General features: G+C 54.4%; 3 protein-coding genes across 3 annotated transcripts; 2 read left to right on the top strand and 1 right to left on the bottom strand.

The window, feature by feature from the left end:
* Positions 1-273: 273 nt before the first annotated feature.
* Positions 274-3,035, bottom strand: ColSpa_05912 (uncharacterized protein; the record flags this gene model as incomplete). The annotated part of the gene is made up of 3 exons (XM_049272124.1): positions 274-1,094; positions 1,146-2,776; positions 2,827-3,035. 3 exons carry the CDS (start codon positions 3,033-3,035, stop codon positions 274-276), a joined length of 2,661 nt encoding a protein of 886 aa, XP_049128081.1.
* A 4,593-nt stretch (positions 3,036-7,628) lies between these two features.
* ColSpa_05911 (uncharacterized protein) lies at positions 7,629-9,227 on the top strand (the record flags this gene model as incomplete). The annotated part of the gene is made up of 1 exon (XM_049272123.1): positions 7,629-9,227. The coding sequence occupies one exon, from the start codon at positions 7,629-7,631 to the stop codon at positions 9,225-9,227; it is 1,599 nt and encodes a 532-aa protein (XP_049128080.1).
* A 1,450-nt stretch (positions 9,228-10,677) lies between these two features.
* ColSpa_05910 (uncharacterized protein) lies at positions 10,678-13,875 on the top strand (the record flags this gene model as incomplete). The annotated part of the gene is made up of 1 exon (XM_049272122.1): positions 10,678-13,875. The coding sequence occupies one exon, from the start codon at positions 10,678-10,680 to the stop codon at positions 13,873-13,875; it is 3,198 nt and encodes a 1,065-aa protein (XP_049128079.1).
* Positions 13,876-21,013: the final 7,138 nt, after the last annotated feature.

Genomic DNA, 21,013 nt, shown 5'->3' with positions numbered 1-21,013 from the left:
GCCGGCCGACGAAGTACGAATTCAGTTCAATGTGGATGTTGCTGGGTATAGCACAGAATGTCGACTGATAACGCCCTTTGACATGTATCAAGGCCCCCAGGTCTGATGATGCGAAGGTAACGAAGTGGAAATTGGGTATCGGTGCATGATTATCATTTAAGACTACATAGAAAAAAGGCTAACGCCAACGGGGCTTTCCCCATGGTTATAATAGTGAGAGCTCAGACTCCCAGGGGTATCAATGGTGTACAGGTGACGGGTAAAGCATACGCTTTAGTAATAAACCTTCTCATCCCAGATAGGGGGTCTTGCGCCCTCCGAGTCCCATACGAGCTTGTTCTTCTCGTCCAACTGGCAACCTTCATCCGTGATAGGGATGATCTTGCTCGTCTGGGCGATCTCGGACTTGGAAACTCCAGCAGAGTCTTCGGGGATCCAAAGGAGAGGAGGCAAGCTAGAAACCGAAGGAGGGAAGTAGGCATTGTCTTGAATGGTACCGGGGTACATTTCATCGATGCTGGCAGCGTTGTGGGGAACCAGTTGGCGGAGCGTAAGGTAATCGGCAAAGATCCAAGGCTTGAGGAATCGCGTGACGATGTTCCCGCCCTTCTCCACACTGTTTTCCTCGCCACCAGGAGCAAAGTTCTTGACGTTGGGGATCTTCTTGAAGAAGTTGCTCGAGTCGCCGTTCTGCTCCTCTGAAACGCCTCGGCCGGAATCCTTGCGGTCGATTGCCTCGATGTCGGCGTTCAAGGACTCTTCCTCCACCTGCAAGGTTCTGGGGAGTGTGTACATAAGAGGGTCCAGGACACTGTTCAGAGTAAGGTGGAACAGGACAGAGAAGATGAGGAAGACGACCATGAGAACAAGAGGTCCAATGGCAACCGAGACGGCGAAGAGACCAATCAAGCAAATCTCGGCCAGGTAAACACCAGCAAAGAGTTGCTTGAGGGCGCGAGGGTACAGCAGACCGCGAGTATCGATCTTGGTGTCGGTAACGAACAGGATGTTGTAGCGGTAAGAAAGGTAAAACAACCCCATGCCCAAGGTCGAGAAGAACAGCATCAGGGGGGCGATAATAGCATAGGTAATGCCTGGCACGATGTTAGTCGGATGACTCGTATAGACGCTTTAAAATGACTTACTGATAACCGCAATGGTCGTATAGACAGGGAGTACGCTTCCCCAAGAGATAGCCGCAAGCGTGGACCACTTCTGGTACAGAGCTCTAGGCGTGTTGGTGAGGAACTTGAGCACAGCCGTGAAAATGGCGAACGCGACAACTTGAGTCAAGACGCCAGTCGCAAGTGTGATACCTTGAACAATGAAATAGCTGATGTAGAAACTAGAAGACTTGGGCAACGCTGTGGACAAAGTGCCGAAGATGGAACCCGGGTTGTCGGCGATTGCCTTGATCGTAGCGACGGCCGATCCGGAAATGGTTGTGATCAGGAAGACCTGGATCAATTGGAACCAGTAGTAGGCGTTCTGGGTAAAAAGTTCGACGCGAGAGTCGGAGGGCTCGCCAGAGAGCTTGGCGCAAAGGCGCATGATGACGGGTACCAAGGACATGAGAACTGCCAAAGCAACACTGGGAAGCAGACCAGACACGACTCCCATGATGACATCGGGGATCTTCTGGAGCCAAGTGAGGAAGGAAATAGTCTCCAGGTAAGAAACTTGCGAGATGATACCGACCAGGGTAACCGGAACGGCCCAGAAGATGATGAGGGCGGCGATGAAAGCAATGACAGCATACCGGCGGACAACCCTCTGCCACCAAGATACTCTGAGGGACTTCCAGATGACTTCATTAGGCTTGATTCCAATGTACTTGGGGGTCATCTGAAGAGCCTGGTGGTGGGTGGTGACCTGGAAAGCAGCCTGGGCGTCAGACTGGGTAAAGAACTCGGCGAACACAGCCGGGATCTTTTTGGCCTGTCCAGAACGGTAGGCAGCCTGACCAGCTTCAACCTCGGGAATCAAACGCTGAAGCTCGGAGCGGCACCACTCGATGGTGTCAACCTTTTTGCCAACGAGACCCAGCAGGCCGAGGCGGTGGGTCGGGCGCTTCTTTTGGGGGATCCAGCGAGCAGAGGCATCCGCAGACTCAGTGTCTTGAGCAGTTGGGGCCTTCTCGGCAGAGGCGCCGTTCTTGGCAGCCTTGAGACGAGCAGCGTTGGCCAACTTGATAAGCTTGACCTGGGCCTTCTCGAGCTTCATAGCAACCTTGTCACGCTCCTCGACGAGCTCATCCAACTTCTCAGTGTCACCAGTGATCCAAACTCTCTTGATAGAGTCGCTGAAGAGCTTCTTGAACTTGGCCTCATCCAGGTAGGCTTCGGGGACCGAAGTGAAGAGAACAGTGCGCGACGAGATGCGTTTGGCGTAGGTAGGCGAAAGCAAGAAGGCCTGGCGTAAGTTGATGTAGAAGATGCACTCCCGCATGATCAAGTACATGACAAAGCCGTAGAAAAGCCAGCCGAGGAGCGCGTGGGCGTACAAGCGGTTAATACCGGATGAGACTGTGACATCGATGTTGCTGTAAGTCAGGATGTCGAGCTGCTGGGCAGTGCCTCCGCCGGTAGCATTGACAGGGAACAATACAGGCCATGTCATGACAAGGCCGACCAAGCAGATGGTGGCGCAGATACGGAGGAATCGGAGGAACAGATACGAATCAAGAGACTGGTGCTTGAGGGCGTAAATGTCGGGTATCTTCCAAAAGTGGCTGAACCAGTTGAAGATACCACTGGGCAGACTCGGCGACCGTTCGCTGCAAGATAGTCAGTCTCCAGACCGTGCAAAAACACTCATCAAACCGACCTTTCGCGCAAACTGCCGAGATAGGTTCGCGGCGCATAGAAACGACGTTGGCTCCGACGAAGGATGAGGAAGATGACCATGTAGACAACGGCGATGGGGGCGCAAACAGCCAGCGTGCTGACCAGGCCAGAGATGGTGCTACCCGACTTATCGTCGAGAGCCTCGCCTCTGTTGCCCTGGCCGCTCTGCACATCTTCGAGACCCGACATGGCGGCGATGAGGCGAATTGAAACGCCTTCAGGTCGTTATGGTATTGTTGGTAAAAATGGTTGCCAAAGAAAATGAAGAAAAGTCGGAGGGTCAAGGGAGCAGGTCGTGTGTGGTGGGGGTCCCTGGGGCCAAGTCGGGTATTAAACAGGGAAGCAAGTCGAGTCGAGGGTCGTGTCGTGGAGAGACAGGCGAGAGAGGGCCGTGAACGGCAAAAGAGAGTTCAGGGACAGGGGAAGAAGACTGGATGGGAAAAAGGGAGGGGGGAGGTGCGCGGGATGATATGTACGTAGTCGACAAACCGGGAGTTGGGAAATGAGACGATGGGTTCGCGCTAAGTTGGAAGGGTTTCCTTTTAGTCGAACAGTGACACAAGCGACCAGTTGCCCAGAGCTCTGAGGTAACGAGGTCGAGGTGGTGAGGTCAAGGTGGGTGCGGTGCGGTGCAGCTGTCCAGCAGCGTGGTGCAATTACTTGGTGCAAAAATGCTTGGCCTGATGCGTGGTGCAAGGCGGGAAGGGAAGAGAAAGCAGCAGTGACGTGACGATTGGGAAATTGGGCGCGTCTCCCAATGTCTCGGTTGCTTGCCGTGCTGAAAGGAGGTGACGCCACAAGACAGCGCTAGGGGCTGCGTTAGCCTCCTGTTTTCGACGGTCGGTGCTGCTGCTTGTGGGTGCTGTTGTTCCTGCGATCGAGGATGTTTGGGTCAAAGATCAAGTATTGCCAGAGGGAGGATGCCCGTCGAAGGAGGTCGGGCACGATGTAATAAGGCAGATCCCGGTGGAGAATGATGGGCGCCAAGCAGAAGTGTGAACAGGAGGGTTTTCAAAGAAACTATGTGGCAGAAAGGCCCGTGATACCTGGCTTTGGAGCGAGTCTCTATCCATGAGACGAGGACCCTTGGATCGAGGAGGGGCCTTCCTCGTCCCTTATTCTTATTTTCGAGGGTCCCCTCCCGCAGACTTGAGATGGGAAAATTCTGAAAAAGAAGAGGCCACCAGAAAATCTACATAGTACCTATTCAGGACCCCCGGCTCGGCGTGGCCTAGACTGGGCCTGTCTCTTCGTTCCATCCCCCTTCCAACGCAATTACTATGTATCCCACACACTCACGCACGCACACACCAGCTGAGTTCAGCGTGCGTTCTCCTGCAAAGAACGACCCAGGTCGAACTGGGCGGCGCAAGCAAAGGAGAAACAGGGCGCGGGAGTGGTGTGTTCCAGGTTAAGCCGTCGGCAGGACACACGCGACGGCCGCTGAACAGGGTTGGAACAGCAATGCCAGCCAATGTGCAGATAAACTATGACGCAGAACACGCGCAGCGCCAATTCATGCCGACGTACGGTACGTGCCCCTCCCCTCCTTTGGGCCAGACAGGGGCTAGCTGATTTGGAGGAGGTTGACAAGAGACTTTCTTCCAGAGTCAAGAGCTCCCTGGCCACTTCCTGGGCCTGCGAACGGCAGAGCACTGGCCACAAGGTGGGGCCATCGAGCATCGGTGGGCAGTCGCTGGCCAGTCGAGGGTGAGTGGGTCGGCTGAGAGCTGCATGGCACGCTAGTGATTGGCCGCGGTTTCTGCAACTGGAAACCTCCTTCACGATTCGACCTTGTCGGGTTGTGGGCAGTGCCGACTGCCTTCTCTTTTTCTTTCTACGTAGTACCTGTGTTTTTTGTTTTTTTTTCCTCTGCTCGGACTGGCCTAGGCATCCCTCCTCTGCCCAAAGTTTACTGTAGGTAGGTACGTGTAGATAGTGTAGGTCCAGACCTCTCCCTCGCCCCCGTCTTGGCTCCCTCCCGTCTGGAGCTGCCTTTCGCTCCTCCGGACCGTCAAAGTCTGTTCTCTATGCTTGCTGCACCAGTACCCGTCGCTTGTTTTGCTCGACGCGTTTGGCTGGTCGTGTTTGGTCATCGTTACACCGACTTTACTTTACCTCTCACAAATCGCATTTCCTATTTCGCTCTGCCATGATTCAAGGCTGTTCCTTACCGGAAACACCGCGGTCCCACCAAGCCCTGCCAACCGCCGCCGGCAGAGTTGCAGCCGATCCCAGCAGACAGAAGCCGCTGGGTCGACATTCCAGGTTTTGCACCGCCCAAAATCTGGTCTCTGGCCCTCTCCCGCTGCAGGCCTTGTCGCAGTTTTGCAGGGTCCCCTACTCCCCAAGAACTTGGACTGAGAATAGCAATACTATGTATGTACCGCTGCGGGCTGAGCCACATCGCACCCACTTGAACTCGGGTGTGTTTGGACAGCCCAACTCTTTCTCCTCTCCCACGGGCCTCGGCGTCCTCCCCGACCACCACCGGCCATCATGCGCCGTTCAACGTCTTGGTTCCCTTCCACGCCCTTTCTCCGGCTACACGGACGACGGCAGCCACACGGCACCAAGCCTACCGAGTGACATCAACGTGCTTGCCTTATCACCCGAGCGAGAAATGCAATGAGAAACCCAAAATCCCCCACTGACGCAATCCTTTCGTGATTGCCCACGAGCCAGCAGAGCCAGCACCCACGTCCGCGCGGCTCTTGCGCATCTCTTTCGAAAACGTCGGTATCATGACTATATCTTGTCAACTTGTCGGGGGCGATCCTGAAGAGTCGGCTCAGACACCAGCCGGCTGGGCAGCCATTCATGCGCGTCATCCAAAATGCCATGCCAACGTGTCGCTGTACTTTTGCATGCCTCCTGCTCGATTAAAAACAAAAAAGAAACCCAGCACACAAAAGCGCGGGCGCTCATCTGGCATCGGGACCAAGGATGGATGATGGATCTGTGCGACCTCGATCTCGTCGATGAACACTGCCAATTTCCCACTCTGGAACGCTTCGCTATTCACCCACCGGACTCACCACCTTAGCGTCGATGGTTGACAAGCCAAACCGCTTTCGGCCGCCCTATCAAACCTCATCGGCGCCACCCTACCAGAAATCTCAAATCCTCCACACGTTGGCGCCAGTCCCCATGCTGCCATTGTCAGATCGTTCCCTCTTGGACCCCTGCTCGGCTGACGAAGGAAATTAGCCTCGACTCGCTGCGAAGACATGTGCGGCCATAGGCCAGCCGAGCCCTGGGAGACAGACACACCCCACCGGACAGAACCGCTCCCCTGAGCGTCGGACAGGGCTCGATTCACTGCCACCATTTGTGCGACAATTGACAATGGTAGCCGTCTGTGGCCCTCTCTCCTTGTGGCCACCACTGCTTACGCCGTTTCGACGCACTCTTCGTCTGTTTCCCATTGTCGCGCGCCAACATGTTCGTGACGCGCAAGTTGGAATGGAATCGCGCCCAACCCCAGTGCCAAAGCACGACGACATCATCTGGTGGAAGCACTAGCTTACTGATTAGTGCAACCTGCTATCCTCAATAGTAGCTGCTCTGCTCTGCATACCCCTTGTCTACAACGGGCCTGTACAGCTGGGCTTGCTGCACGTCTTGCAGATTCGTGGTCCGGTGCCCCCAAGTGTGCTCTCTCCAGCTGAGAGGTCGCGTTTAGACCAGCCTAGGCCCTCATACCGCTCTCGATCCCGTTCATCAAATATCCCGGACGACTTCGTCCCAATTCCGGACCTCTCCGTCGCGAAATAAAATGAGAGACCGTCAATCCTGGCGCCCGTCCCAAACTCTATTTGAATGCTTCGCTCCGAACTACACCCGATAACCACCTTCGGCGATACTAAAACATCGCACCCACTCGCCGAGAGTCGACAGTCGTGGCAACATCTTACTCGCAACTCTAGCCGAGAGACCTTCGTAGATTGGCATCTTCAGTGAGACTGAACCGACACTTCACGAGTTCTGCACCGCGCTGGGATTACATAGTACCGCCAAACAGTCGACTTAGGTACTACTTCAAACATGCCCTTTCCTCATGCTGATCCCTCATCTCACCCTGCTCAAGTGGCAGGCATGTGACCTCCCTAGCGGAGCAGCGTATATTTGCCAAGACCTGCGAATGTGGTCAAGTTGCTTCTTTGGGTGACCTGCCGAAATTCATCCATTTGAGAGCTTAGGGCTTTGCTCCACGGGTAAATTCCCTTAGGCGGGTCAACCTGACCTTCTGTTCGACCAACCCAAGAAGTGCGGTTTGCTTGCAGAGTTCTTGATACCGACTGATACCTGCTACCCAGGTTATGGGAGCTCCTATGGAAGAATGAAAATGGTATCAGTTGCGCAACGTCTCTCGAGGGCATGATGATGAAATTTCAATTCAATCTCATTACATCATTTTGTTAGAGTCTCACAACGCCTCAACGGTTAAGCCTTGCCATTCAAACGGTTCAGAATGACCACTGCTATTGTTCCTAAAAAAAGATTCTTACTCATTGTTGCTGCGTAGTCATTGTTTGCTTCCCCGTTGCTGGATCCAACGCCGGAAGCATCGCAGCATCTCTTTTGTTAAGGTTACAGCATCAGGCATACACTATCAAACGTACCGGCTATCATCCTATGAACAACAGCAATAATAAAGTCCAAGGTTCCTCGAATATGTCTTTCTTTTCGGCAATCAGCTTGTTTCCCCATTGGCATCGTGGCCGGCCTTATTGCTGTCGACATTGATCTGTTCTCGAAGCACTCGTGACTGTTGTCATCATGTCTTCGCACGCTTCCATGAGTCAGGAGCCTGCCCGTGGCCACATCGACGAAACTCCGTATGCCGACGGCTATCGGTCTCGCTTTACTGAAGAGATTCTCTATCCTGACGGTGATCGCGGCTCCAACCACCCTGCTGCCGCTGGGTTGGGCATCCGCCTCCTGCGTCACGTCAACTGTGGCTATCTCTCGACACATGGACATGCACCAACGCTGCTCGCTCTCAAGCAGCATGCGCAAGCGCTCGCTATTCTTATTGTTAAGCTGGCACCCACGACGCAGTATGCCGAAATAAACAACCAAAACAACACCCGCGGCCGCATCAGGAAGTCCTTTAGGGACAACGAGGCCTTCGACTGGCTCAACGACCTGAGCCACCCGTATCAGAACGACGATGAATGGCACCACAAGCCGCTCAGCGATCTTATGAACCAGATCCGGCACCAGTCCGATACCCAAGGTATCGTCCACCACTGTCCTTTGCAGCCCTTTGGGGAAGACAAGGAGAGGAGGACGAGGCCACACCCGTATGCCTCCCACAGCGCTCTGGCACTCCACGCAAACGAGTGTCTCGAGATGCTGGACCACGAGTACAGTGCCACGGGAGGCCTCATGTCACTCCTCCCTACCGATGCCGAGACCGACTCGGAGGAGATGAGTGCCGTCCGCAACAGTCTCTTGGGCCAATGGCTGCTGTTCAACCAGCACCTGGTAGCACGCATGCACGACCTCGAACTGAGTTACGCCAACGCTCTCGATGTCACCGCCGGCGAAGCCGCCGTGCCAATGCAGATGCTCTCAAAGATGGGTCCTGACGCTTCTTCCGGGCGCGAGCTGGCCTTTCCGCAGGACAAATGGGTCCTTGCGAACGCCGGCGACGACGTCTTCGACCACTTGCACCGGGCGCTAGACCGGGAGGAAGCGCAGATTGACTACAAGAAGGAGATTTGGACGGCTAATGGCACCTATGGCGAGCGAATGTGGAACGAGCAGCGCGGTGGCGACCTCTACGCGCGTGGTCTCGTCTTCTACGATGTCCTGACGCGGTTCTACCGGCTGCAGGGGAAGGGCAAGAGTACCATCTTCATCCTGCCGGCGCACGGCGTACACCCCGCGGTGCAGCAGACCCGGAAACTCGAGATCACGCCCACGGTGGTCTCGGTGGTGACGCCGATGTGGCCGGCGCGAGTGTCGGACTGGGAGAGCAAGTACAAGGACAAGCTGGACGAGGCCACGCGGATGGAGATCCAGAACCACCGGCTGACGACGTTGACGCAGACGATGACGGAGCAAAACAGCATACTCGCCACGTCACTGGACAAGGAACGGATGACCAACGCCCAGTATGAAAAGTACTACGGGGAGTCGGAGTCAAAGGATGGCCCGCAGCGTCTGGAGAAGGCGGTGGCCATACTCGACATGGAGCTCAAGGAGAAGACGGAGGCGCTGAGTGCTCTGGAAACGGAGGTGATGGAGAGCCTAAAGAAGGTGCCAGTCAAGTATCATGCGCTATTCCCTGTGCAACCGCCCATGAAGGAGGGGGAGGCTGGGCTCATACAAGCGTCTGCGGGAGGCTCGTCTGCGATCGTCAATGACTGAAAGGGAACCAATCCAGGATTAGGAAAGGGGTTGTGAACCCGTGAACTCTGTCAGTTGAGTAACATGGATGGTGGCGCAAACGACATGATTTGCCGTCGTAGGCTGGCGTTGTCTTGGTAGCACGGGAGTCGAGGTGCAAATGTCTACCGCACAGCTCGAGTTTGACGGAGATGTTCTCGTTCCGCTTTGGTGTAGGTCAAGGTTTCGCAGATGGCGTGCAGCTACCGCGGGTTGATTGGGCAATACATATGACTCGGCGATGGGCGTACTTGCCAGACCCTTGAAATGATTCCATCGGCTCGAATGCATTGTTCTCGACGTTGAACATGTGATTCCAGACTGTCTTCGACCTCTCATACCAAGACAGCATGCACCGGCTGACTGTGGTCGAACAGCTAGTATACCCAGTAGTTCCACTGAGATCAACAAAGATCGAAACACATACAGGAATTGGATGAGGGGAACAAAGGCAGCATCAGGGATACCAGCGAAGCTAGCACAGATCAGGACTGGCGTACATCAATCAGCAAGGGTTTGGCTAGCCGACACTCCTGTCCGTAGTGGGGCGTTGCTCCGGCGACGGAGTTGTCAGATGCGCCGGCCTCCTCGAGACAACAACCCTGCAGCTAGCTAGCTATCTCACCGAGCTGGACTCCCGAATCAAGTTCCTCAACCTTGACCTGCCCGCGGGCTCCTCATGATGCCGTTTGGCAGCCATCCATTGGCCCGTCTGGCTATCTCGCGTCGCTGCTAACCCGCGGCGCAGATGAGACTTGGTTCTAGCCTTGGTAGGCACCCCCTCCCTTTGAAGAGTTCGAGTGCGTGGCCTCGACCGATCCGTACGGGTCGGCAAACCCTTCCGTGGCGCGGTTCCACGGCATGCGACCATCATTGCTCCATACTGCGCCTGTTTACTCCCTCCCACCGGAGCCGCAGACCCCTCTGTTGCCCCCCTGCACATCGAGACGGTCCATTTGTTGACATCCCCAACCTGCTTGAGCACCTGCAGATGCTACCTTGCAGCAAACCCCCAACCCCTCGATTTGCTCATCAGATCAATCTATCGTCTTGTCCGGGGTGCCCTTTCTCCATCCTAACCCAGCTCTCTGGCCTCCTCTTTCCCGCATGCCCTGTGCTTTTTTTTTTCCCCTTCCAGCTTATCATTTCTCGTCGTACCCATCGCAGAGGCCCATTCTCGCAGCCAGCTTAGTCCAAGGGAAGCGAGAGAGAAGAAGAGAATGCCCGCTCGTTGAAACGACGTCTCGGATCCTCAGACCTACTTGCTGCTCCAGCGCACCGCAGCTACGAGGGCATCGCGAACCTGGTAAACGAGAGGAGGGACAAGACCATGAATTGACCACCGCTCCAGCGGTCGGCGCATACGATTACACACACGAGCGACCTGGGGTGGACGGACCACGCCCGCAAACGAAAACGTCTACGGACGATCATGACCACAACGGCCAGCCGGTGGGCCACCGGGATAGAGGCATCGGCAGCTATCCGTAATACCAAGACCACCGCCCTCACCGCCGCCGCCGCCTACGCGCTGCTTTTCGCGCCCCTCGCCTCGTCCCAGCAAACATTCCCCTACGTCCCAACGACCGTTCTACTCTCTTCTTCATTGCCGGGCTCGCCGGCGAACAGCAGCGGCGGCGATGGCCTCGCCTATATCTTTCACCACAGCGGCAGCGGGGTCGAGCTGCTGTCCGTAAACATCTCCGCGACGGTCTCCGGCGCTGCGAGCCTCCAAACGATCTCAACGAGCTTGCCGTTCCTCGATGGCGCGACAGACACGACGGCATTTCTGCCCACAATGGCGACCAACGGGTCCATCATAGTCCAGGCGGGGGATTGCATGTCGGCTGAGGGCTACGACGTCTGGACGTACACACCACCGGCGTCCGGGGCTGCGGCCAGTTCATCGTCGTGGTACAAGACGGAAGCAACATTGCCGAGCACTGCGGACTCGGACGCCGGGCCGTATGCCCTCGGCGCCGCCATCAGCTTCTCGGCGACCCTTGCGCCGACATTGTCGGAGCCCGTGCTGTACTCCTACGGCGGCATGTGCCTCGCCCCGACGACGAACGAGTCCACATGGCAAGCGAACGCGACGTATACGAAATCGATGCTTCGGGTGGCCACTTCGGACTCGGGCGCGCCGGCGTACACGGCAGACTTCATTTCCGGAAAAGGCCCCGCGTTCCCTGAGGCGGGCTTTTCGTTCACGCCGCTCAGCCCCTCGATATCGAACCGCTCCGGCCTCGTCACGCAGCAGAACCGCTATGTCTTGCTGGGCGGCCACACGCAGCAGGCCTTCATCAACATGAGCTCCGCCGCTATCTGGAGCCTGCCCGAGGAGTCGTGGAACTTTGCGACTGTCGGTGCCCCGCGCGTCGGCAGCAGCGAGCTTGCCGTCAAGGACGTCGAGAAGCGCGGGGGCGCAGACGCCGTCGAGAGTCGATCGGGGCACACGGCGGTGCTGAACGAGGATGGCACTGCGCTCATTATTCTCGGAGGCTGGGTCGGCAGCGTATCGCAGCCCGCGTCTCCGCAGTTGGCGCTTCTAAAGATGGGGGATACGTACGGCGACTGGACGTGGTCGATTCCTTCGCAGCAACCTGATGGCGGGATCTACGGCCACGGAGCAGCGATATTACCTGGAAACGTGATGATGGTGTATGGAGGGTACGAAATCACGAGTTCGGGTTCCAAAGCGAAGAGGCAGTCGAGTGGGACAGGGTTGAGGTTCCTCAACATGACTTCCATGTCGTGGACCTCGAGCTATTCGAACCCCAACCATGACAGTTCTTCAGACGCATCTGGTAACAAGTCTGGCGAAAATAACAATATTAAGAACATTGGGCTCGGCGTGGGCTTGGGCGTAGGACTCGCCGCCGTATTGGGCGCGTTTGTCGTTTACTTCTGTTACAAGAGACACTTGCGGAAGAAGAAGGAAGCCAGGGACGAGACGGTGCGGTCGTTGGCGCAAGATGCGTCGCGATTCCTGCACCCGGACGACGACATGATGGAGCGCGACGACGGGTCCATGTTCCCCTGGACAGGCCACGCTTGGTACACGGGTGGGCCAGATCCCTACGACTCCATTGATCGATCACTCGGATACGAATCGTTGAGGTCGGGTCGGAATCCGGGAGGCCAGGGCACATATCAACCGCCCGGGCTCCTTATCCCCCGCAAACCGATTCCTCGCGCGGCTAGGGGCGCGTACCAACCAGCCGCAAACCTCACTACACCGGGCCACATCCACCCGATTTACGAGGCCGACGAAGACGATCCCGAGCACGGCAGCAATGCGAGGGCTTCGCGATACAGAGACCAGGAACCCGGCACACCAACGACTCCCGGATACGCCGATCCGTTCATGACGCCGACGAGTTCCGTCCCCGTACTGAACCCCGGAAGCCGCAACTCCATGACCCCCAGTCCCGAGGCGCTTCTGAGACGGGACCCGGAGGTGCAGGACTGGCAATCTGACGTCGATGCCGCCGAAGCGCTCCTCGCGCGCATGCCGTCACGGCGCAACAGCCGCGTCTCGCCCACGCGCCGCGAGTCGATGCGCTCGGCACGTTCCGTGGCCGACGACGAGCGGACAGCGAGCAACGTTTCGGAATCCGCGCGGAGCGCCATCAGTGTGCCGACGCGCCAGGCGTCCACGCGGCGCACAAGCCCTGGGCCCAATAATCTAACCATCATCACCGACAACCGCCTGGGCACCTCGTCGTCGAGCAGCAGCAGCGGGCACACGTACTCGACGGCCAAGACCACCTTCAACGCCCTCCAAGCCGAGGGTCCGTCCTTGCTACTCCAAGGCAAGCGGCCGGTCAACGAGCACGCGGATGACGACGAGGAGGACTTTGTCCACATGCCGAGCAGCCCCAGCAAACACAAGCCGCGGAGGTCGCTGGGGTGGCTGGGCAGCCTTAGAAGAGTCTTTAGTAGCAACGTCAATGAATCGTCGGACTCTAGCAACCACGAGAGCCCACGGCGTCTGTCCCTGGACCAGGTCAGCTCGGACTACGAGCCGCGCCTGATCGGGCTGTCGGGGATTGGCGGCGCCGAGCTCCTGCGCAGGAAGCAGGGCCGGCACGACTGGGACGTTGACCAGAAGTCGCTCGACGAGTGGGACATTGAGAAGGCGATCGAGCAGCGGCTGGTGCAGGTCATGTTCACCGTGCCCAAGGAGAGGCTGCGGGTCGTCAACGCCGAGGTGGAGCGGGAGGAGGAGGTCATCCTTGTGGACCCGGACAAGGACGAGATGGAGGGGTTGGATCGGTCCGACGCGGACCTCGAGAAGAGGGCGTTGGAGGAGGAGTACAGGAATAAAGGCAAGGGCAAGGCGCCCGCTGTCGATGACGACGCGCCGAGGGAACGACGTAGACCGGAATCGCCCGGGGACGGATCGCCCGTCCGCGGCAGGCGGCTAGTCCACCTCCCGCCACCGAGAGACGACGGCACGGGCCACCTACACCCGCTGCCCAGCAGGGAGGATTCTGCGGAGCCACGGCCGTCGCTGACGCTGCGCACGGCTGAGGTCGTGAGCGTGGCGCGGCCGAAAACGAGGGTCCTCAAGATGGTGGAGAGCTTCGAGTCGCGCAGCAGGGAGAGCAGTCCGTCGCTCGGCTAGTTGCCGCGAGATGGTGACTGCGGTTCCTTGTTCGGCTCCTTCTCCGGCGTGGCCTGTGCCGCGACGGTGGGGGACATGACTACTTCTATGGCTTCAACGAGTGATGATCCGACGCAGGGCACGAGTACGGGAGACGGACCTGCTTCTCGATTGGGGGGAGCATACTTCCAGGTCCAATAAAGTCGGTCGGGGTATGTGAGAGACACAAGAAAATGGGAGGAGGCGACTCATTTTGTATACATGGATTCGGTAACCGGGCACTTGGCGCGATGGGACTATCGGGATACTCTGGGGTTCGGCACGGCGGGTATTTTGTTGTATTTTATCTGGCGAATTTTCCGTGCTCGGACGGCCAACGGGGGCACGGTGGCGACCTCTCCGGATTTCACGGCCACCCTTTCTGTCGCTTTCGTTTTTGGACGTTTACGTTGATGGATCATGTCTGGTATGAGATGCGTGATGCTGGAATGGCATCAGACGTGACCAATTACTGTCATTGCAATATATTAGACACGTTCTATGTTTAACTGGCTTTTTCACGCTCAACGGTCCCTAGCCTCCTCCATTCAGTCGTTTAAGCTCTGGCACGATACATGGCCCCAATGCGTTTAACTTCCCCAGTGGCTTGTTAATTACACTCTGGCTCAATGAGGTTCAGCACTTATCAGTCACCTGGGATGCCAGGATGATAATGCCACTGTTAAGTGTCTTAACACGGCTAGGAGTATTAACGAGCTGGAGAGCAACAAGGTATTCGTAGGTGATCTACAGATAGGTACGCTGTAGAAGTGGGGATGGTCTAAAATTGAATGATGGACCTTAGTCGATCGTGCTCTATTGCTTCAGCCCCAGATAATAATGTCCTATATCTCTATATCTTATGCCGAAATCTTTATGAATATCACCCGTCCTGGTCTACAGCCTATAACACCTATTCTATCAGACCAGTACTCTCTTGGGAGCCTGAGCACTCTTTTATCTCCTTTCTTGATGCAAGCCCCATAATCATTTACATCGTAGGCTAGTAAATAAAGTTGTGTGCGAGACGTTGCTTTTGGTGACGCAATAGAGTCCGACTGCGGATTTGAAACAAACACGCCTGTGTTGGTCAGGAGATATTTTCCGTCAACAAACGGAAAAGACTTGACTCTTGCTTCGTGGTGTGTTTCGTCCACGCGTGCGCGCGCGTTGCCGAATCCTACACTAGATCATAATGGTCCCGCTACAGAATCCTTTTCAGCATGTAGGTGTTCTCTATAGATCAACTTTCTCTCGTTGCATTCAAGTTCGACGCAGGACTATGTGCAGTCACCTCACAATAGCAAGTCGCATGCTTCTCGATGCCAGTGAGCATATCTTGGTGCGAATAACTTGTCTTTTGTAACGGCCCGGTATTGATGGTTTTCTCGGATTCCTTGCGCGGTACGGCGCTCCGGAGATGTTGAATACGATTTGCGGCCTTGTCTTGTAGACGCGTGTGTTCTAGTTCGTGCTCGGCCCCGAGGTTCGCAATCAGACTGCGAATGTCCTTGCTAGCTCTTCCAAGGCTATCCTCGATAGTGGGGGTTGGCCAGAAAGGTTTCATTAAATTACCTGACAAAGTCGTACTGGACCAGTGTCTTGCTACCGACCACATCGTCAAGCAGGACCTCGTCGCTTCTGGTCTTGGACCCGCCGCCACGGATCCAGGCAAGCAGCACTAGCTTCAAACCACCGTAGCTGGATTGGAAGCTACGACTGCCACCGCCGCATTATTGCTGCTTATGCTGAGGAGGACCACGAGAGCCACGTCTTGGTTTTCGGTGCGGCTTGTTGAGTAGGTGTTTGTATTACCAGGTGTCTGACCGTAAGGACCGCCGTCTTCACCCTGAATGATCAATCGAACAGTGGGTAACAGCACCAAATTCCCGTGGTGATGCGCAAATTATGGCAGAATCAAAGGGATTGCAACCGGCGGGTCGGAACGAACTATACATGAGGATAATACTTGGAGACCACAAGCAAAAGATGTTTCAAGGAACCTTGGTATGAATGTGATGGGCAGAAGAAGCGTGAGCATATCATACAGGGTTGATCAATGTTAGATCAGATGCCACTTTCTCTAGTCGACCACGCACGTGATGGAGGAGTATAGCAACTCTCTCACTCGAGAGAAATGTTGGGTTCTCTCGTCAATTCCAAAGCCGAGCATGCCACTGAACGTCAAGTATTAATATTGAACAGGTGTCTTAGTCGTCAACTCGAATCTATCAAATGGGTATATGGTATCATTCATTCCGCCGTCTTTACCCCCACGTCTTCGTGTAGTTCGTGTTCGCCGTATTTCTTGAGCTCGTCTCATAATCTTTTACACTTAACTTCGTCATTGGTGATCTGGGGTCCGTATATGTTGTTGTACTTGCAGTCGACTGACTGTTACGACTCTCGAAAGGCGGGTGAGAGCTGAGCGGCTGCATTAATGAAGGATGGCTCTCCCTATTAGATTCAATTTGTCTTTCGACGTCAATGTCTTTTGTGGCCAAATTAAAGTTCTCCTCCGTGGAGTACTCTGGCAGGGGCGTACGACGCCCATAGCTTGGGGGCATATTTGCGAGCCCGTGCCCCTCATTGTAAAAAGTCATTCGGCTGCCCTCCCTATATATGTCGAGGGGTTCCTTGATGTCGTTATCTGGGTGTGTGCCTCGCATCATGGCGACAAGGTCGGGAATCTTCTTGAAAAGTGGTCGCAATGCTGGAAGACTGCCGCATAGCAGGGCGCAGGAAATTTCGGCAACACTCCAGGTTACCAGATTGACACGGTCCCCTGAGCGTCATGTCAGCATCCCCAACTCATGAAATGGAGTCGATGATGTTGGCTTACAAGTCATGTCGTACTGATCGACAAACATCGAAAGCCAGCGCAGGCGTACCATTGATGTGATACAGGTGCTATAAGAGGTTAGCACCGGAATCCATGGCCATACTACCAAAGGCTTCCCCGATGGATGGATGCGTATTGGTAATCAAGCTTACAAAGACCCTAGGCTGAACATCATCACTACCGCCACCCTCTGTTTGCGCGTAAGTTGAAGCTTTCTCAGTTGGCGAATCGGCAGGGCGAGGATTGCAAAGTCCTCGATGATGCTGAGTATGGCGCTGGCTAATGTTACTGCATTAAGGTCGAGGCATTTTCGGTCGAGTGCGCGGTCCCAAATGCCGGCTACGGGAGAGCATTCGAACATGATGAGGAGAACGAATATCAGTCCATGACAAACCAGGACCGTAAGAATGACTCGGTTGGCAATTATAAAGCTGCGATCTGAGAAGATACGCGCGAAGAAGGCCACAATCGCCATTTTAGCCAGTATGATAATAACAACATAGAGCATCTGGATAGCGTAGTAAAGCTAACCGCTTGGTCAGTCATACGGGGAACGAAAAGGCCACAGTGAATCATGAGGGCTTACCTGAGATATGAGCTCAGAATGGGCTGGATTTACGTCCCAGAAATGGAGTCCGAATCCGAGATTGGCAGCTTCGACATGTCAGTAATTGGCAAGTCGGAATGTAAAGGACTCTTTCGACACTTACTCGCTACCACGCATCCGAGGGTTGCGCCCACCACACTCTAGAATGCCAGTTAGCGGTCATGAAAACCAGTCTCAAGACTCCGTAAAGTTTCTGTACGTACAGCCGTTGCTATTGTTATCCAATCGTCGAATTGGAGCCGATTCGCTGCGATCCATCGCGACAGCAATCTCAATGCTACGATGGGGTAGGTCACCGTAGCGAACACTGTAACAACCAACTTAATTTCGAACCCCCGGGATTCGTGCGGGAAAGAGCGACATAGTTCTTGCGTCAAATTTGACATTGCTGCGAACAGTCAGTTATGGTCCTCTCAGTAGTGTGGAAAATGAGAACCTACTGAGTTGATCATCCCACTTGCATGATGATTGTACGCATCCAGATATTGCCCTCAGCAGTGTAGTATTGGTGCAAACACAAGGGGCAATGTCATTGAGTGCCACGCATGTCGAACTGGAGAATGAGTCTGTTAAACAAGGAACCTAATCACAAGTAAGCTTCGGTCTGATCCCACTCCTCAAGGCTCGAAGACTTACGCTGCATTGAGGAACCTCGGACAAGATGTCCATTGCGGTAGTTGCCATTCTGGCATTATTTTGACCGAGGACTGTATCAGCTGTCCACGGCAGCAACAATAGGGAATGCGTTATGAAGCTCTTCATGACAATTCAAAGAGAAGAAGAGGGATCAGGAAAGTCGATCTCATTGGGATCTTGTCTACCCGACCAGCAATATCCGGCCCGTCGATGCCTGGCGTATCGGAGAGCGGGGGCAGGGTTCAAGGTGAGATAGTCAGCGTCTTTCAAGAACACAGGTCTGGAGTTTACTTAACGGGATCTCAGTCTTCACATATGCTAACGTATCGTAACCCTGGATCCATTGACAGACCGGACCGAGGTTTATGACCCCACGACCCGCTGGATCACGTCTCTTTTCTGACCTGTGTTGGGAGGAACGTGCGCTCCGAAATCGTCAACTACACCTTGGCACAGACCATACCTTATGGATACCATACCTGCATGAACAACGTCTGATATTAATTTGACCCACGCGAGTACTCTTCAGCTAGGGGTGCAACACCCTCCCAACAGGGGAACACTACGAAGCCTTACGGCTCGACTTGGCAGGTGGCAGGGCTTGTGCTGAAGTCTGATTCATAAACCCTGATTCCCGCAGCATGGTCCATTGGTTCGTCCCAAACCCACTTGGTGGGGGTTTCACATCACTAGTCCTGGTCGTGCCTTCACACATCTGAAAGAAAGATGGGCCTCAGTGCTTCAGTACGCTGTTTTGATTTGCTGTGTATTCGAGTCTCTAGTAATCCCCATGTACCACTCTACACCTCCACAGTGGCACTTGACACCAATTTCCATGCCAAGGGTGACCGCCGTTTTTTTATACCACGTGTGAGGCCCCTGCAGTGCTACTTCGCCCACACGGACATCTCTGCTTCGGGTTGCTACGATGCCCGTATCGACTAGGCACTTTACCGCGGTCTTATCAAGTCCACGAGCAACGCACCCGCGCGGGTCTGGGCACAACTGGGGAGTGTGTAGTTGGAGAAGCTGGAAACTGGCGGGATCTGTGGGGCCTTGTGTGACGGGCGGCAGGAATAAATGTGACAGGTCGACATTTCCCAAGGCCATGCACACTATGAAGGCCATCTGATATCGATGAGACGCGTCTGCAGCTAATTACTTGCCTGAGTCAGGCCCTTATATCTAGGTAACTACACAAAACTACTTCGCAACAGCTGAAAGCTAGCGTTCGGAGGCCCGGAACGCGCTTCAGCCCGTTATCGGTGAGCTATGCTCAATATGGCGTTACTGGGTTTCAGAAGCTATATACGGGATCTCCCTCGAGATCCCTCACAGCATTTCTTGGTGTATCCTTGTATAATCACACGACAAGACTTCCTACTGCAGCATCTGTACCGCGTTCAAGATACCTAGTTCGGTCCGAGCCATTAGAGAAAGAGCCCTGATCATCTGATTTTTGAGATGGTTGCGGTTATTTTCGCGGGCCGTTCATCTGATAATGCTAGGCTATTGGTTAGCTGTGAGGTAAATTGGGCTTTTTAATTTATTTTTATAGAGTTCTTCCTCAAGCCTGATGATAGTCTTGATAGATTTGCAGCAAGTCAACTCTCGAGTTCAGAAAGAATTCCATGTTCCTTAGGGCATGAGTCTCAGAGGCTTGATATGCCCACCAGAACACTGAAGAGAATGGATCTCTGTGGGTGCAAAAGGGATCTAATTACTGTTACCAGCATGACTGTACCAATCTCTGGGGTAGATTGACGCAAAGAAGATGCTGCATGTCGGATACCGGCAGCCAAGAGCTGGCAAGCCTTGTATTTTACTGCACAGCCGCAGTGCCCTGAAGTTAAAGTGCTGAAACCTGAGAGTCGTCCCGACTGCGACGAGGTGTGACACATGTGCGACGTTCTGTCACTTACATCATCCGTTCGCTCATATCCACTGTTCTACGGATGACCAGAAGTGGCAGAGGGGGTGCTCCAATAATTCGTCCGCATTTTCTCAAGTCTTCCGCTGTCATCGACCACATTACCGGAATTTGCGTCAATCAGTTAGAGCAAACCGTCCCAGTTACAATATTATGAATGACGAACCTCCTTTACGAGCTCCTCGTAATGAAAATCGCGTATAGACAGACCGTCAGCATCCGATCGGCTCTAGACCGAGGTTGAAATGCTGTTGAAGCAGCATTTGAGTCATTAGACTCCCGGGTTGGCAACCCATTCGGGACTCGGGAACGCGTGGAATGGAGCCTGTCAGAAAGATACGGATGATTCGTAAAAGGCTACTGAGGAAGGAGTCATGATGCTGGACGATGTGGGTCGGGCATCACTAATTAGGCGCAAAATTTGATCAGCGTTCCGCTCATTGCCAACTTGCAGAATTGTCGTACCCATGTAAATGGATGTGACGCGTATAATCCTGGTCGATCTTATCGGGACAGTCAGGTATCCCAAAAGGAATGCATATCCAAAAGCTCGAAACCAGTGTGGCTAGGAAGGCCCTGTACTATCTTGTTTGATACATTCAAACACCTAGCTAACAACACAGAAGGTGCATCATTTGGTCAGTTTTCATAGTCGGAAATCTCGGTTGCTTCTCCTGTATACGATCTGAGTGGTCTCAGCTGAAAATCGACCTTACCACTGGGACTTGATGTACGTCAGTGCTTTAAGAAGGATGCTCCATGCTGGTGGAGATTAAACTCTATTTAGCCGAGAGTCAAGTATATCGCAGTATAGGGCGAGAAGAAGGTTCGGGCTGAACCAGTGCTTTCATGGTCCATGCTCTCTTGACAATAGAGTAAGTGGACCAACAACAGTCAGAGCGTTGGATCGTCTGGAGGCAGTGTGATTGCTCCGCATATGTATGGAAATAACGCAATTATCAAGACAAGGTTTGCTGTGTGAAAGGCTATTAGTCCTGGGGAGGAAGCGGCTATGCATAGTATGTACTTGGTAGTTAAATAGTCCAAGGAATGTAACAACAACGTCAAGTTTGATGGAGTTGCGTATCAGTATGATATCATGTGA

Source organism: Colletotrichum spaethianum (assembly GCF_022836535.1).
Source record: "Colletotrichum spaethianum MAFF 239500 DNA, contig13, whole genome shotgun sequence".
NCBI classification, from domain to species: Eukaryota; Fungi; Ascomycota; class Sordariomycetes; order Glomerellales; family Glomerellaceae; genus Colletotrichum; species Colletotrichum spaethianum.
Note: the sequence above shows the minus strand (reverse complement) of the source record. Positions and strands in the feature narration are given on the sequence as shown.